Source organism: Zeus faber, assembly GCF_960531495.2.
Source record: "Zeus faber genome assembly, chromosome: 2".
In the NCBI taxonomy this organism is placed as follows: domain Eukaryota; kingdom Metazoa; phylum Chordata; class Actinopteri; order Zeiformes; family Zeidae; genus Zeus; species Zeus faber.
In genome coordinates this window covers 24,286,859-24,304,351 of record NC_137189.1, presented here as the reverse complement: position 1 = coordinate 24,304,351, position 17,493 = coordinate 24,286,859, and the positions used below count along the sequence as shown (strand labels likewise).

The 17,493-nt window shown below is 42.2% G+C and overlaps 1 protein-coding gene across 1 annotated transcript in view; it reads right to left on the bottom strand.

Annotated features, from left to right (window-relative positions):
* Positions 1-17,493, bottom strand: part of fam184ab (family with sequence similarity 184 member Ab) — a gene marked incomplete at both ends in the record, with an annotated part of 132,463 nt that overhangs the window by 12,360 nt on the left and 102,610 nt on the right. The window contains 5 exons of the mRNA XM_080019056.1: positions 2,509-2,655; positions 7,096-7,280; positions 11,939-12,066; positions 12,658-12,811; positions 16,281-16,493. Of these exons, the coding sequence (XP_079875182.1) occupies positions 2,509-2,655; positions 7,096-7,280; positions 11,939-12,066; positions 12,658-12,811; positions 16,281-16,493 (827 nt within the window). The remainder of the gene's footprint in view (positions 1-2,508; positions 2,656-7,095; positions 7,281-11,938; positions 12,067-12,657; positions 12,812-16,280; positions 16,494-17,493) is intronic.

The following is a 17,493-nucleotide window of genomic DNA, read 5'->3' as shown; positions in this document are numbered from 1 at the left end:
TCCAAGGGTATCTGTCGACTCTGCAAAACACTCGCTTCACGGCTCATGTTGCTCGCAAATCTTTCCCCCTTTGTTGATCATGCTGCCCTGCTTCTTGGAGGAAACACCAGCAGCTGCTGAGGCCACGTTTAGTTCTTTCAACACTGCAGAACCGTAGGACAGCAATACAGATTTTTTATGGATCATTTCTTATGGATTATGGATGGTTTACACCAGATTTTACACTTTTTACAATGAAATAACCCCACAACACTTTACCACTATCCTTTTAAAGGTCAGAAACATGTAAAACTGTAGTGATGCAAGACTTGTGAACGATTCGTTAGTCGCGAACAAATCTTTGAAAGGACTCAGGAGTCCAAGGCGAAAAAGCCATTTGCCATAATTCATACTGAATGTATGTTCATTCAGTATGAATAATAAGGATGAATAATTCATAATGTATGTATGAATGAATGACCGGCTTTACTCTTGGCATTCTACCAAAATAATAATTTTGACAGAATTAAATCATTCTTGTGAGAATTCCATTCACAACTCAGAGACTCTTTTTATTGAGGGACTCGTCAAGAACTGAATCTCAAAAAGAGTCGAACCATCCATCAACACAAATAGTCCTCACTCTCAGAATGAAACTTTTTCTGCCAGAGCTGCTATTCTGTATGGAACTCATTCATTTGATGAATCTGTGCAGCCTTGCAATTCAGGTCTTGCAACACAAGAGCTCATTTCCATTCTTTGGCATTGAAGCTCTCAAGGCACACTAGTGTGCAGTGGCACAGCAGTTGAAAAACAGCTGCTGTGCACACACGTGTCTAGTGTGTTAGTGACATTCCAGGGTCTTGAGATTCAGTCTTTGAATGCAACACAGCATGCAACCAGAAGCAGGGGTTGCTGGAGTTTTGGCAACGGGCAGAATAGGGAAATAAAGTTGTCCTTCATTTTGTTCTTGGTCATCCAACCGCACTGCTGAATGTACTGTATTCTATTTTAGAAACTGTAACACCAGCCAACGCCCTCAACTTCTCAGTCTTCTACTACCAAATCCTTAATTCGCCCAAGATGGCCTGTCAACTGGCCAAGTTGGTGTACCACAAAGCCCTAATGCAATAATATTACTTTTCCCAGTAACGAGTAGTGTAACAAATTACTAATTACATTTCAGTAATATTACAGTTACCCTGCAAAAAAACAACTTGTTTCAACGTTACTGCACATACGGTCCCGCCCATAAGCTATGTTGCAAATCAGTGGCAGAACTGCTTAACGGCAATATTTTACCTCACCATGCTTTACATCAGATGCACGTGGAAGCGAGTGTAAGTACAAATAAATATGGATGGAGGGAACGTGGCCCTTCGGGAAATTACTCATTGGATGGATCATGGATTATTATAAGAATTGTCCGTCTGCTACAGGTAGCATCAGTACTTGAAGCCTTGGCTGCGCTTACCGGCGATTACCCTGACATTCACACAGCAGTTTTGCGGGGTGTTACGGATTTTGTTTTTCTGGAACAAAAGCATCAGTTGACACCTGACAGCATCACCTAAAAAATGGCGGAGGAATTGATGAAGTGGTGCTGCCAGGGTGGACGGCATATGACCGAAAAGGATTAGCATGAAGAGTGCCTGATCTGCCTCAGCCAGGAGCATGCAGAGTAGCCGATCCTCGACCAATTTTTCTGCTTCTGCGCTCCGGCTTCCCGCTCTCTACAACCCGCTATCACACTGGTGTCCCCTCCTCCTCGCAGCACGGCTCCCACAGAGCCCACTAGCCAGTGGATGGAGCACGACTCCCCCCGCCCCACTAACACCACCTGGAACACCTTCGGCCCACGCACAGTGGAGAAAGATCTTCCCAGCAGGAAGAGCGTGCGGAATTTCCACCCTTACTAGTGGGCAGTCGACTGTGCTGCCACAGACCACATTAATCCTAGAACAGGGGCGACAAAAAAGGTCGCACTCGACAAAAGGACTAAAGCAAAGAAGTGACTGAATACAGTGCTTTGAATGACATTGGCTGCTCAGCATTACAGCCTGCCCTGCTTCTGGTGCCAGTTAAGGTGGCCGCTTGTCTCAGCAGCTCCAGACATTTTTTTTTTTGATAGTAATTAATTGTTGTCTTTCGTGTCGCTAATTGTTAAACCCAACGATATCAAATTCTACACCATGGATATTGTTTATTTTACACCTTTACATCATTCCTCTGCGCGCAGCGGCCCTTCCATTGTTTACAGGAGGGAAAAGCTGATGGCACTGGCTGGGATAGGTGACATGAGCTGGGTGGTGTTAAGGTTCATAAAATAAGAGCTTGTCGTGAAGAACTCTCGTTGGATGGATGGAGAGACAGATGGATGGATGGATGGAGAGACACAAGCATCGTTCAGATTCATTTTTCTGACTGTAAATTTGACAGACACCCGAAAACACACACACCCACAGACAGACAGACGGACAGACAGGCAGACAGGCAGACAGACAGCCAGGTGTGTTTATTTGGATGTACAGTATCTGAAGCGCTGAGATCTTGTCCTTAAGCAGCTCCTGCGCCTTGTTGAAGTCCAACAGCATATTCTGAGTGTCCCGGTTGTGGACGGCGCTCATCTCCGCCATCTCGCGCTCATGCTTTTTGGTCAACTCCTGCTCATGGACCCTGAGAGAGCGCACGCACACACGCACACACACACACACGCACACACACACCCCCACACACACACACGCACAACGTAACAATACACATATTAGTATTGAACGATTTCATACATAAATCAAATTACTCACAGTTCGGTACGGAGTGCAACTGAACAATTAGTGAGATTCGTTCTTGATAGTGATGATAGTGTCTTCATGAATTGGACACAATAAAATCGTTTTAACTGCGTCAAACATATAGAATATTCCCAGCGCCGTCCGTCCCCTTAAAACGAGACGCAGCAGGCGACATGTGAAGCCCCGCCCCCCTCCAAAGAAATCAGCATTTACACACTTGCAAAAGAGAAACACACCTGCAGAGTTTCAACAACGTGGTGACAACAGAAACAGAACTCACTTGTATTAAACCAACCGAGAGGATGAGCCAGGTCTGCATTTAGTTTAAGTCTAAAGTCGAAACATATCCTTCCTTTGTGACCCTACTTTATGATAAATTATATAAATAAATAAACATAAAAAGAATGAGGTGCGTTTTTATTTCTTTGCTGTTTTGAAAATTGGAGGTAACTGTGACACCACTGTATTGCATTGAGCCGAACCGTGAATGTTGTGAAGCGTTTCACCCAGGGCTTGAAATGAACAATTACCACCTGTCAAAACAGCAGATGCGGGTAAAAATGATCTGTGACAGGTAACGCTGTCAACTTCCCTCCGCCGCAGGTTGGGACGGGAGCAGGATGTTGAGCTGACAGACCCGAGACCTTTTAGACATTTGAGACATTTTAGACACATAAGACATTTGAGACTACAGAAGACTACAAAGTAGAAGTCAAAACGAAGGAGGGGAGGAGAAGAGACAATGTAATTGAAAATGGGGATCATGTCGCAAATGGCTTGTTTTTGACATAGTTAAAAATATAATGTACCAATTTAAATATCCCTGGTTTAATGCAAGACTAGAGGTGTGTGTGTGTGTGTGTGTGTGTGTGTGTGTGTGTGTGTGAGAGAGAGTCAAATTAATATGTTTTGTCTTGAAATGCGTATTACCACGGGTTATAGCTGCTATTTTTTTTACGAATAAATATGTTTAAAAGGACGGAGTGACTGATAATAAAATTGATTTCATGAAAACAGTGTTTGCTCGTGGGACTCCTGAGTGGCTGCTCACTTTTAATTTTTAAAAGTTAAAGGTGAAACAAACCTTTACCCACTAAACGGTAATTACCATGGCGATTGGTTTCTCGTTTTAAGAAATCGCACGAGAAATATTCCAAACCCATTGGCAGATAATTTTCCAAAAGATACCCCTCCCCCCAAATGTAGTTGTACCCCGGCTGGTTCTGAACGGACTGCAGTGGCGTGACGTCAGAAATATGGTTGAAGAATGAGGTCAGAAGAAGAGGGAAAACGGAGGAGGATAAACAGGAGCATGGGATAGAAAATTAGGATTTTTTCGGCATTTTTAAGCCGGGACTTTATTAAAATGTTCGTCCCCATCATTTATTACAGCACAACCCTGCTGGATATTTGACTTTTTTTCCTAGAAATGCACTGCTCTGCTGCAGCTTCTTGCTGTGCTTGAATGCGTTCCGATTGGGCAAATGGAGCTAATGTAAGAGACAAGAAAAAGGATATTGCGCCGTTTCCTACCGTGACCCACTCTCTTTTAACATAACGCTTTGGATGAACTCACTTATGAATGAATTGCGTCACTGAAAAAATATGTTTCAAATAAAAGCGATATATATCGATCTATAATTCAAGGAATCTGACTGTCCGTTTGGGGAAAGACAGTCCGGGGAATTCAACGATGTCCAGTGTCGCATTTGGTGCAATTTGGACCCGCGACACACGTAATATTAATAAACTTGAAATAAACAAGCAAACAGCAAGCTGCTCTGAGCATCTGGGGCGCTTTGTGACATCATCCAATTCCACTAAGCGGGGCAATTTGTGACATCATCACCCAATATGCGAAGCAGGAGAGGAAGCGCTGGAGATGCGAGCCGAGCACCGGGCGCCTGACCTTCAATGACACACACGCAGGCGAGCGGAGGACACGCCTGTGCTGCGAGCGGAGCGCCGGGCAGTCCACATAAACGCCCCTTAATATTGGACTTAAGAGACCTGGACTCGACTGATCCTCCTCAAGTTCAAATATGCATATATTTTCACATTTGGTGCTTATATTTTTTGCAAAGTTGTCCTTACATTTTGTTAAACTGATTTTGAACAGGCAAGCAAAACACAGGACTGAATCATTGACATTATGTAAAACTGTGACATTAAAATGTCTTAGAAAGTCTTGAATTTCCAACAGGCATGTACTAGTAGTTGTAAAATACAATAAGACAGATGTGGCTGTCATGCGTTTCCTGTTCCCCGAAAAGGAGATTTAACGTTTTTTAAAGGCTTAAATGTTTGCCCCATTAGACTGCATTCAACACATTGAGAAGCTGCAGCAGAGTGGATTGTCTCACATGGAATTAAATACTAATTCTAGGGGTTTTGTGAGGTGAAGTTGGTCACATTTTAAAGAGAAAGGCAGAGTTTTGACGCTGTCCACTCCACATAACACACGCACTGTTTTTTGTTGTGTTTTACAGGACTGTAATCACCAGATTTATTTACCTGTTGTAAGAAATCTTTTCAATTTCCTCAATTCTTTCAAAATTCCTCCGTTTAATTGTTTGACGAACTTTGTTTTTTTCCTTTTTTCTGGTGTCAGACTTTTTGTCGTTTTTTTGTCGGGCAGGAGGAAAGCAAAAAGAGACAGAAGAAGGCTGTAAGAGGGGGCAGGATGGGAGGAATGCATGGAGGAGGAGAGACGCAGGAGAGGAAAGAGAGAAGACTCATCGGAGACGGAGATGTGCATCCCTCGGGATGCACATCTGCGTTCTCTCCCTTCTCTTATTTATGGATCTATTTTTATCACTGCTACCATGTTCAGATGAAGGGGTTATGTAACAGAGAGATAAATGTGCTGCCCACTAGTTTGACAGTGTGTGTGTGTGTGCGCACTGCAAAAAAATAGAAGAAATTATTTTTTGAAAAAAAACTTGAATCGCACTGTTAAAAACAATTATTTTCAAATTATTTAATGAGATATTTATTTCAAATTATTTATTTAAATTATTTATAATTGATGCTTTAATTATTATTTTAATTATTTTTAAAGTATTATTTTAAATAATTATTTATTATTATAATTTTTTTTTCATAATAATAATTAATATTTTGTATTACTCAAGCTCACTGAATAATCTTATACACACATTTCAAGGACAGTCAACTTATCTCAAAAGAAAAAAAAGATCTATTCTCTTTTTTCAAGACTGGTTTGTTGAAGCAGCACGACAATTTCTCTGAAAATTTACTATCTGTCTATCTTTCCCAGATTCAGATGAGAAGGTCAACACAACACCAGTTGAGAAAGACAACGAAATCCTAACTGCTCCCATTTGGTAGCCTGGCGTCCTCTATCACCGGTGGATGAATGAGAGAAGGGGTGAATGTAAGGAACTATTATGAAACGCCTTTGTCTGCTCTGCACTGGACCTGAGGCGCCTCTGAGAGGACGTTATATCAAAATCCATTTACCATTTACCAAAAAAGCAACGGGCTCAATGCCAGGAAAATAACTGACTTCGGAAAATACAGCATCCAGCGTATGCATGATCTCATCATCGTCACCAACCGATGCATCTTTATGACAATGAAAATAAAAACAAACACACTTCAACGCACTTACATTGAGAACTACTTTTGACGCAGTGATTATCAGCTGAACGAAGATGAATTGCTGAATAATGTGTCAAAAGTTGTTTTTTAATGTTTTTATTAGAACCCAATAAAAGTCTTCTTTTTATGATTTCATTTTTTGCAGTGTAGACAAAACCTTGGCCTAAGCACATTAAATGTGGCGGTGAGAACGATGCCATAGAAATGTGGCATGAGTGTGTGTGCCTCTGTGCGTGAAAATGCACAAATAAGCACGCAGGATATGAACGCACTTAACAAAAGAGATGCGCCCGCCCGCCCAACACACCCACACACCCACCCACCCACACACACCCACACACCCACACACCCACACACACACACAGAGAGAGAGAGAAAATACTACAGTCCCTCTTTTGAATTCCCAAGCGTCCTGCTTTTGATTCTAATGTGGGGCCTCTCAGACCATGAGGCCTGGGGGAGCAATATAATTATCAGTTCTATTTTGGCTTGCAGTGGACTGGCGTCCCATCAGAACCCACTGTCAGCTGGGATGAGGCTCCAGTCACTGCATGACCCTGACCAGAAGAAGCAGGTGACTAGTGTAGTCACTTTATGAAACTAAGAGTGAATGGTGGTTGATGGTGGGGAAACCAGTGGTGCTGAGATCAGGTTCTCTCTCATGATGACTAATGGAAGATTCTTTCAATGTGATTCTCACCTGATCTGTTGATTGGCTTCGCTGCGGATCTTGAGCACCTCCTTGCCCTTGAGCTCCAGCTCCTTGGTGAGCGTGCTGATATTCTCGTTGAGCGTGTGGATCTGGTGGTCCAGCTGAGCAATGTGGCTCTTCCTCCTGGTCACCTCGTCCTGGAGCTCTGCGATGCGGGCCAGCAACTCGCGCTCCTGACGCAAGATAGTTGGTGAACGTGCATTAATGCAACCAGAGGTAAACAAGACCGCTGGCTAGGGCCTAGAGGTCCAAAAACACATTTTCAATAATCTTGTATTATATAAAAGGGGCAATAGACAACTCTTCAACTCCCCCTCCCCTAACGTTTCCAAGTGGTATTATTGTTTGCGCCGCTGTTGCGAAGACAACCGGATCGCTTTACGATAGTTCAGAGCACTCCGTGGAAATGATCAACACTACTTTGGAAATAAGAGAGAAGAAAGAAGCATGTTCACTGAAGAGGTCAATTGAAATTGTCACCATTTTAGTTCAATTTGATTTATTTTGGTTTTCGTTGCTGCGATATGTCGACGTCGCCGCCATCATGGAACGGGCAAGACTGGCCTGTAAACAAATACAAGTGAACGCGGGAACAGTGTTTTTTCTGGATAAAAAGCACTATAGTGTTTACATTTCTCAACCGATTTCAATGAGTTGTTTTATCATTCAAGGGCTTATGATCTACATGGGAGTAAATTGCGCCACAGTCCACCATTTCCGCTGATGGTTGTGCAATGGATGACGCACTTCCTGTGACGCACTGCCGTAAATCCATCATTTTCCCGGGGATTCGTACCCGGTGGCAGTCTGAATGCATATTTATATGGAGGCTTATAGGAACCAATCTAAACGCTGATAATGTCATTATTCTATAGCCATTACACTGTGCAATCAACATTACACGACACTTCATAATAATAATAAAAGCAAAAAGTTGTCTATTGCCCCTTTAAAATTATTTTTCATGAAAAAATATATATATTTTTTACATTATTTAAATCATACATGAAATATTTAAATTAACATACGGTCTAAAAAAAAAAGTATTTATTTGCATATATTAACCAAAATACACAAACAAAATGATTTGGATGAGGCCCAAATAAAATGCAAACTAGGCTGCTTTTTTCTCTCTTTCTGTTCTCTATTTCGATAAAGAAAAACACTTGTTAACTTAAGCTCTACCTCTCTGGGTTTACAGTGTTGCTACATTTTTATAAACAAGCAGCATAAATAAATACATAAATACTTGAGTGCATTAATAAATAATTACTCAAGCAGAGTCGGCAGAAAGCATGGAAAAACAACACGACATTGAGGAAAACAAGTCTGCATACCCAACACGTGTTCTCTTTGAGCCCATTAGCCCAGTGTAGGTGGAGTTGTTTTTAAAAAGTAACATTATCTAATAAGGAGGGAGAACAAATCACATGTGCACTGAATGTGAGTTGAATTCCACGGTGATGGGCAGCGCTTGCTGACTTGCTGATGTAGTTGATGCCAACACTGCCTCGATACCTTTGCTATCATCTTACCGTCACTGCATGTGCACGGCAGCGTAGCGTGCAACGTATATCAATCTTGGATGGTTTTGTACGTAATAATCACCTTTACATACTAACTAAGCGTACTAAATCGTACGCTAGTGTGCCAGTGCCAGTCGTACACTCAAATCACAAAAGTCACGGTAACAAAATGAAAAGGACCTGGCGATGTTGCGACATTGGTCAGAACTGAAAGCGTTAAATATGTAGCTATTGACAGATGATGATTTCCGGGGCATTGGCTCTGCATCACTGACGCTAGCTTCGATTTGTCGTGGATTGATAAAGGTTTGACAAAATGCCACTGAACTTTGAGCAGAAATTACAAAGACTGAACTGTGATCGGACTGCGGACAGTAGCTACATGTAACTAAGAGGCCATTTGAGGCAGAAGTTTGTGTGTTGCAATCTTAGGCCTAGGCCTAACAACCAAACTAGGCCTTAAAATGCCGGAACAGAGGCAGGATTAAGCAACTGATCAGTGATGGAACACAGTCTTCCACGGTTACCAGCGTTTCCGTTATCCGGTAATTGTCAGTTTTTGACCGGGAAAATCTGTTGAAGTCCGACATATTTAAATCTCTCCGGTCATGATATCCGGTGAAAATAATTCCTAATTCTAAGCACAATTTGAATGAGTGCTGTCCAATAAGGCAACAGTGATAATTATCGAAAAAAAAAAATTCTCAATGTCGAAATAAAGTAGACTCGATCATTTCGATAAAGTCTGCAGATCTGTTCATTTCTGCACTCGGCAAGTTGCAACGGAAAGCCAATCAGTTTGGACGATCTAAAGCTGGCCTTTCACGTCTAACCAATCACGTTTGTCGATATAGAAATAAGCCCCGCCCCCTCCCTCATGGACCGGTTGCGCTTGTAAACACAGTACACACAGAGCTCTTATTATTTATTTATTTATTTTTGAAATAGCGTTAACTGACGGGACTTATTTTAATATTATTAATAAAATATTATACATCTGCCTTGATGATGTCCTTCTCTATATAGCCTGGTTATCCATTGTTTTTAAACTCAATAATCACATAATATTTGACCGTAATCTCTCCGAGGAGACATTATCAGTCTCCCAGGACACGTGGACCGGCACCAATTTTTTCCCCACGGAAACTCTGATGGTAACTCCCGCTCTCTAAGGATCATTGAAAAATGTCTTGCAGCATTGTTATTATGCAATTAAGGATTCTCTATGAATGCGACGATGGACCTCGAGTCCAGAGACCTTTACCCATTCCCTTCCAGCTGCTCTACATGATCTTTTGAGCTCCCGGACAGACAGACAGCTATTTATCCATGGTGATGATTTTCCACTTGGCCTCTTTTTTTACCTTCAACGGGGACACTTTATTCAGCGCACTAATCCATTTGTTATTTTAAGCACCAACCATTTGATGCACTGAGCAGTTTTTGAGCTACTTTCTCTCATGTTCATACTTACAATAAAATGAGCCTTTGATTGAAATGTGCATCAAATAATACACAATTGTGGTCATAAGTTAATCGTGTCTTTAGTATTAGAGGGCTTTCCTTGTACTTGGTGCTTTGCCATTGAGCCTCTGCCCCTCACAATCAACTAATAAACGTTATAAATGCCATTGTTGTTAATTAAAAGGTAATGGGAGGATGTGAATGGGAGTAGAATAAGAAGAAAGACAAAAGTGACAAGAAAAACAGTAACAATAGAAAATATATAAAACAACAGTATCCCCTATGAAACTAATTTTAGTTCCAGACCTTCACTTCTGAATTTGAACAATTTACAAAATGTCAAATGCTGCGGTATTCTTTACATGAAATGTGATATTTATTTATTTCTCTTAAGGTCAAATTGTCATAACAGCAAATGATACCAGCCTCTGGTTTGTATGCAAAATAGATGCAAATGCGAGGACGGTTTGACTGCTGTGGGAGAGAGATGTATAATGCAAGCATGCTTCACTGCACAGTGGGAGAAAATGCTCTTTCAACTAAATTGTCGCTGTATTGTGGAAAATTCTCCCACAATACAGCGACAATTTAAAACTCAGGGCATTTATTTTTCCTGGGACTGCATTTGCCCTACACTCTTGACAGACACTCTCCAATTAGCCTCCGACATGCTAGTCGTTCGAGCAAATGGAGAAGGGATGGGCTAGTGGGAATGGAGTGGAGTTAGAAGTGGTGGTTGGACTGTTGGTGTGTGCTGGGGGCAGTCAACATTGGCAGAACATCTGCTTTGGCCGGGTTGAAAGGAGTGGAACCTGGGACACCAGCTAAAAATAGATCGAGAGGACCAAGGATGTAAGAAAAGATTTTTTTTTTTATCCCTCTTTAGAATTCAAAAGCCACGGTCGTTCAGCAAAACGACGTGACAGATTTCACTTATAAGAAGTCCTTTGAATTTTCTATTTTTTTCCAAGTAACATCGTCAAAGGCGTGTTTTTATAAAAGCAAGTTCCCTTTGCTTTGTCGCCTTTTTACATTTCGCCGCAAATAACTTCAAATAAGTCAAAAGAACTAAATAGCTTGTTTTTTTTTTCCTTGTCCTGCTGTCTCACTCTCATTCCATGAGCACAGTGTGGTCATAATAGCACCTCCGCAATTCTCAAAGGAAAGTTGCTTTGGATTTCATTTGAAGAGCAGTTCATAATCAGTTACTAAACGTACAATGTTTTTGCAAGCAGTGAGTATTTAAGCAGTGACTTCAATGATTCTGCTGTCTAGACCCTACTCACTCAGCAGGTGTTCCGCAGGCCGCATACGGCCCTTCATCCTTTACTTTGGTGGCCCCTCCAATATCCGGTTGTGATTGTGTAATTATTATCACCAAAAGCATAAAAATTTGACATATTTTATGTTACTCCCACTAATAACAGAAAATTAATGATAGCCTATTTATCGCGGGTGTTTATCGGTCAAGCCGGCAAAAGATATTTAACCTTTCCCAAAACATTTTAACATTTCCCCAAAAACTGGAGTATCCCTTTAATTAATGTTTTTTTCCCCCCTTCATGCAAGGAAATATCAACGTCAAACAGTGGTGAATTGAGTCCACTAGATGGCAGAATGAGCAGTTTGCCTTTGTCCTTTTTGTTCAGTCATCTCCACAGATTGTTTGGATAAAAAAAAGGAAAAATATCAGATATTGGAAGCTCGAGATGGATCTTGAGCGCTTATGAACATGTAGCAGGTTGGGACTGAAAAAGAAAACCCCGTCACCCAACCCCCCTGGTAACCCCACCCTGCGATCTGGGAAGGACGTTTGTGTCCAGGGACAGGGGGGGGCCCACCTGTATCCGGCTGCTCTCCAGGGCGGTCTCCAGCTCCTGCTTAGCCACCGTGGCCTCCTGCTGGTGGGTCTGTCTCAGGTGCTCGATGGCAGAGGCGTGGATGTGGTTCAACTCCGAACGCAGGGAGGCTGACGGATGGAGAAATGTGAAGATGGGGAATTGGGAGTTTATGAAACATTGTCTGTGAAAACCAGATAAGTCTAATTTCACATGTTGACCCAGCTTATGTTTGTTCTTACCTCTCAATTAATACAGTGGTAGCACATTGTTATTCATCTTATTCCAACTTATATGTTTCATATTGATGAAACATTTTAGGTCTGCAAGTAATTGCCAATTTTGGATGCAGGCTGTGAACAACATTAGGATTGGTTTCAACCATTGAGGTGAATGATGATCTGGTAAATAACAATGATACAGTATATGTACAGCCAGTCATGTTCACTACACTTAAGGAGACTTAAGACTCCACTCAGACTTGCATTCTTTGACCTGTGAACGGGTCTGCCATGCTGTAACGACAGTAACATACAACATATGTATGAGGTGTCTTGTCTTGAGGGGTCAGATGATGCAAGACAAAAGAAACACACACACACACACACACACACACACACACACACACACACACACACACACACACACACACACACACACACACACACACACACACACACACACACACACACACACACACACACGTCGAAACCCTCTCGCACCCAGCATGGCTTTGCCCTCGTCTTCGAGCTCGAAGCGCAGCGTCTGAAGCTCCTGCTCGGACTGCTGCTTGAGCGTCTGGATGCTCTGCCTGTGGGCCTCTCGGAGGGACTGCAAATCTGCGTGGTGCTGGTGGCGGAGGCGCTCCTCCAGATCCTGGCGCAGTGAAGGACGCGGGGGGGGGGGGGGGGGGGGGGGGGGAACGAGAGTAAGAATGAATAGAGTGAGAGAGAGAACATCATGGAGGGGGGGGGGGGGGGGGCGGAGAAGAAAGGAAGATTAGACCCATCCGCATTAAAATGCTGGTTCCCATCATTTCAACTGTTCACAGCACAGCCTCACTGAAAGCTTTGCTGTTGAGAAGCTTACTGCTCTGCTGCAGCTTCTCACTGAAAAAATGAAAGAGCCTATTTTTTTGTAGTTAATATTTTTAGTTAGTAAGTTAGTAGTGTTTTCCTTAGGCGGCTTTGGCTCACTTTATTATATTTTACCATTAATTTAACCCCAAACAGGAAAAAGGATTCGCACCCATGATCTTAAACATGAACAAAAAACGACTCCCTTTGGAGGTTGAGAATTTGAAAGGTAAAGCAAGTCTACTGCGACCGGCTGGTGTGCCCACCAGCAAGGGGAACAACTGTCTTCATGGTGGAGGATTAGGGTGTTAAGGAATGAGGAGTGCAGGAGGAGACTTTATTTAAAAGTCCAAATCTATTACAGATAGTCCTCACTTAAACCACCTACCTGTTTAACGACCGTTCTGACTTACAACCAGCTCTCTGACTTACAACCAGCTCTCTGACCAGTCTGTATTGTGCACTGTGTACAATACCGCGTCAAGCATCTAATCGCGCATCACCCTTTATATAATATATGCACTATATATACTATATACTATATAAACTATAGACACTATATATACTATACACTCTATACACTATACTATATTCACTGTATACAACTCATCTCATCACCGTTTTCAGTTTTGTTCCCACAGTCTGTCAGTATTCACCACACCAGCGTTCACAATGGCCACGGCCCCTTACCGTGAAATGACACGGTCCTCGCTTATAGGCCAATTCAATTAATGACCAGGTCCTTGGAAGGCAACTCGGTGGAAGTGAGGAGTACCTGTACTCCACAGATTGAGAATCAGTTGAATCTTAGAACTGATCCTTGGCGTGGCTAATGGCATTACATATGAGTCCAGCTGTCATTTTAAGTAAAAACAAAAATGACAATAGTTTTTTAATTGATAATTTCCCCACACATTAATTCACTGGGTATGCCAACATGCAAGTTGCCCTTTCAAGTATAAACTTAATAGATACATTACAGTACGAGTCTGATTAACGTTGGCTCAATCATAAAACTGATATCTAAAGTCAGATGATACAGTTCAGTATTAACATTGGAGAAGTTGATGCTTAGTTAAGTCTTAACATTGACTAAAGTCAACTCATCGTCACTTTATACCGAGTTGAGTATTAACTTTGTATTTCCAAATAAAGTGGTACCCAGACCGTTCCTTGAGTGGTTGGTGTTATTTAACTTTGGTGTTTCTGTGTGTGACCGATGGTAGGAATAATAAAACGATTGAAATATGGCGGCGGGACAATGACCACTACCACACATGCGCTCAACTGTGAGACATGCCTACGTGCACACACACAGGGACCAGTGAAAATGTCCGCAAGCAGTTATGGAAAAGTGTGTCAGAGGAGCTGCAGCATGACGTCACACATTACCATCATTACAGAAGCCCTTTAGAATTAAGATAAAGGGAACTTCAAAACCGACCTTGTGGTATGCGTGCGTATGTGTGTGAAGACAGCTGTCACTTTCCATATTTTTTTTTTTTTTTTTTTAACCTGACTGCTGTCAGGAGCAAACGAATAGCGATGATGACAACTCACCGCCAAGCTAACCTTGACTCTCATAAGACTGCTGGATTTAAATGTCATCTTTAACTTATTCCCCATCTGATGAGACAGTGGGAGCGGTAGTCTTCCTCTTTCTCTCCCTCTCGCTCACACTTTCTCTCTCAGTTAGTGGATGTTCATTAAATCCATTTGTAATTGATGTCTTACGAGAAAAATCTTTTTAGACTCTCTCTGCTGTAATGCTCCGATATGTACGGCAGTGATGACAAAACGAAGAAATTGATTCTGACTTTTTTTCTATGGATGAGAAGATAACCAGACCTCATAGACAAGCAGTAATGGTGGCAGTTGAATAGGTCTTGAAAATTGAGTCTTGAAACAGACATCGTTTGTAAAGCTAGCTGAATAATCGTGCACACACTAGGCTTGGCCGATCGCGCACAATTAATATCGCCGATCGCTGAGGAGCAGTGATTTTATCGCGGGAGCGTGTGGGCGCACGGTGGGGTTTGCACACGCATTGAACGTAATGTACTGTGGCAAATACGGTCTCCCAATTCCAGAAGTGCAGGATTTATTATTTACAAGTAAATGATTTACACAAAAAACATCCAGATTTTGCTAAATTAAGTCCCATAGGAATAGAAACCCCCCGACAGTGGAGATGCACAGGTATTTTAGGACGGAGTAAGGACCTGGACAGTCCTTTAACTCAGTTGCGTTTCAAAATTTTGTTTCATACACGAAGGAAACAAACGAAAATAAATACATGTGTTCACCGTTGTCTGGAGGGTGTCGAGGTAGTGGATTGTCTGGCAAGATATATTCATGAGGAACTCCTCATGAACCTCACACCTGCGATGTGCGCACAGCTCCGCTGTGCTGCTCTGTTTTCCCAGAGCGGCCCAGTCCCACAACCAGAGGTGGTGGGCCATGTGCCTTTTTTTTTTTTTTTTTTTTTTTAACACCTGCCCCTAAAAGTCTCTGTACGGAACTGTAGAGGGGAAGTGAGACCGAACTTCTAGTGGTTACTAGACAGCTCTGAGCGGAGAGAGGGAGACCCTCCAACCCCTATCTCCCTCCCTCCCCATCTTCCCCTCTCTCTTCCTGCTCCAGTTTCAGAAAATGGTAAACTGCACTTACACCGTTTCAATGCTTGGATTTCTCCTGGCGGATTAAAAAAAAAAAAAACGTCTGTCATCAATGTAAATCACAATAGATGGAGTCAATCGATCGATCGAGCACACACACACACACACACACACACACACACACACACACACACACACACACACACACACACACACACACACACACACACACACACACACACACACTTTCCATCTTTCTGTCTTGTAATCCACATCATGTAAAGCCAAGCTATGCAGATCACACAGCATTGAAGGCTGCTGTATATCAACAATTTGAAAATCAATTATAACACATGAAAGCACAAAAGTTACATTTTACGAGTTTCCTGTTTTTCGAGAAGGAGATGTGATGTTTTTTTCAGACTTGAACGTTGGCCCCACTTGACTGCATTCAGGCACAGTGAGAAGCTGCAACAGAGCGGTACGTTTCTCAACGGTGAGGTTTTTCTACGAACAGCTATTGATGATGAAAACCAACATTTTAATGGATTGAAAAAAAAATGGCTAAACCTATCCTTCAACATGGATTTTGCCCGGTTTTTGGCGAGCCTTCACCTGTCATCACGCCAAAGTGCTTCTGCGGAGGCCTACCTTCAGGCCGTGTTGCCTGGCATGCTCAAAGTCCTGCATGGCACAGCAGTGGGCCTCCTGCAGGCGCTGCTGCCGCCGCTGGTGCTCCATCTGCAGCTCATCCAGCTGCAGCCGCAGGTGCTCTCTCTCCTGACTGAACTGGTGCTGCAGCTGCTGCAGGGATGACTGCGACTGCGACAGCTGCATCTCCAGGCTTTGCTTCAGGAGGGAGATCTGTTTGGAGAAGGCAGGCAGGGTTTTCAGGAGGGATTACCAAACAGAGGTTAGCATGCGACCCCTCCAAAACTGCCGCTGTCTCCCAGTTACGGTGATTATAACTTAAAAAGGATTTGTTAGACAAAGGCGCGCAGCAATTGAAAAGTCTGTCCATGCAGTGGTTAGAAATGTCAAATCAGCCAAATAAGCCAGCAGGGGAGATGTAACAATGTTGTCCAACGTTGTAATAACAATTGTGGGGAAAAGGTTGCCGGTTTGTTCCAGCTGAAGGGTCCTTGAGCAAAGCACTTAATGGTAAATGCCCCTGATTGCTGCGTCCATTGGTGTATGAATGATTGTGAGTTGCTGTGGAAAAAGGTGTCTGCTAAAAAATGATATAAACAAAGAGAACTTTCATTGCAATTTTTTTTATATTCGTCTTCACAATTCACTGGCGACGCAAGGACCAGTTTGCCATTATTTAAAATTAGTGGATGGCCCTCCCACAAACCATCTGTTCTTGGTTATGGTATAGGAGGAGGAAACACTGTTGTGAAACCTGTGACCCGGACAACCAACGCTCCACTCAGATGTTTATATGATGTTAACCACAGGCACAGGCTGAAACATGCTTCTGCAAAAATGCACTTACAGAACATTTCAAAACCTGGAAGCCTCCAAAGAGACAGAATCAGAACAGAAAATGGTTCTCTGGAGGGCCTTTCTCTGAGGGCCCAGAAGCCCTTGTAAAGAACCAAAGCCCTCCATTTTTTGTTTCTGTGGAGCGGCATTTTATTTCACAAGGTAAATGATAATGAAAAATAAATAAATAAATTGTAAAGCAACAAATGTAAAAATAGGGTTAGCAAATGAAAAAAAAATTGCTCAGATAAATTAATAAGAACGCTCAATTTTATTCAATTTAATTTTATTGAATTAGTTGTGATTAATTTTTAAAAATGTAAATAATGAATTATAAATATTTTATGGTAATTTCTAACTTAATTACAATTGCAGC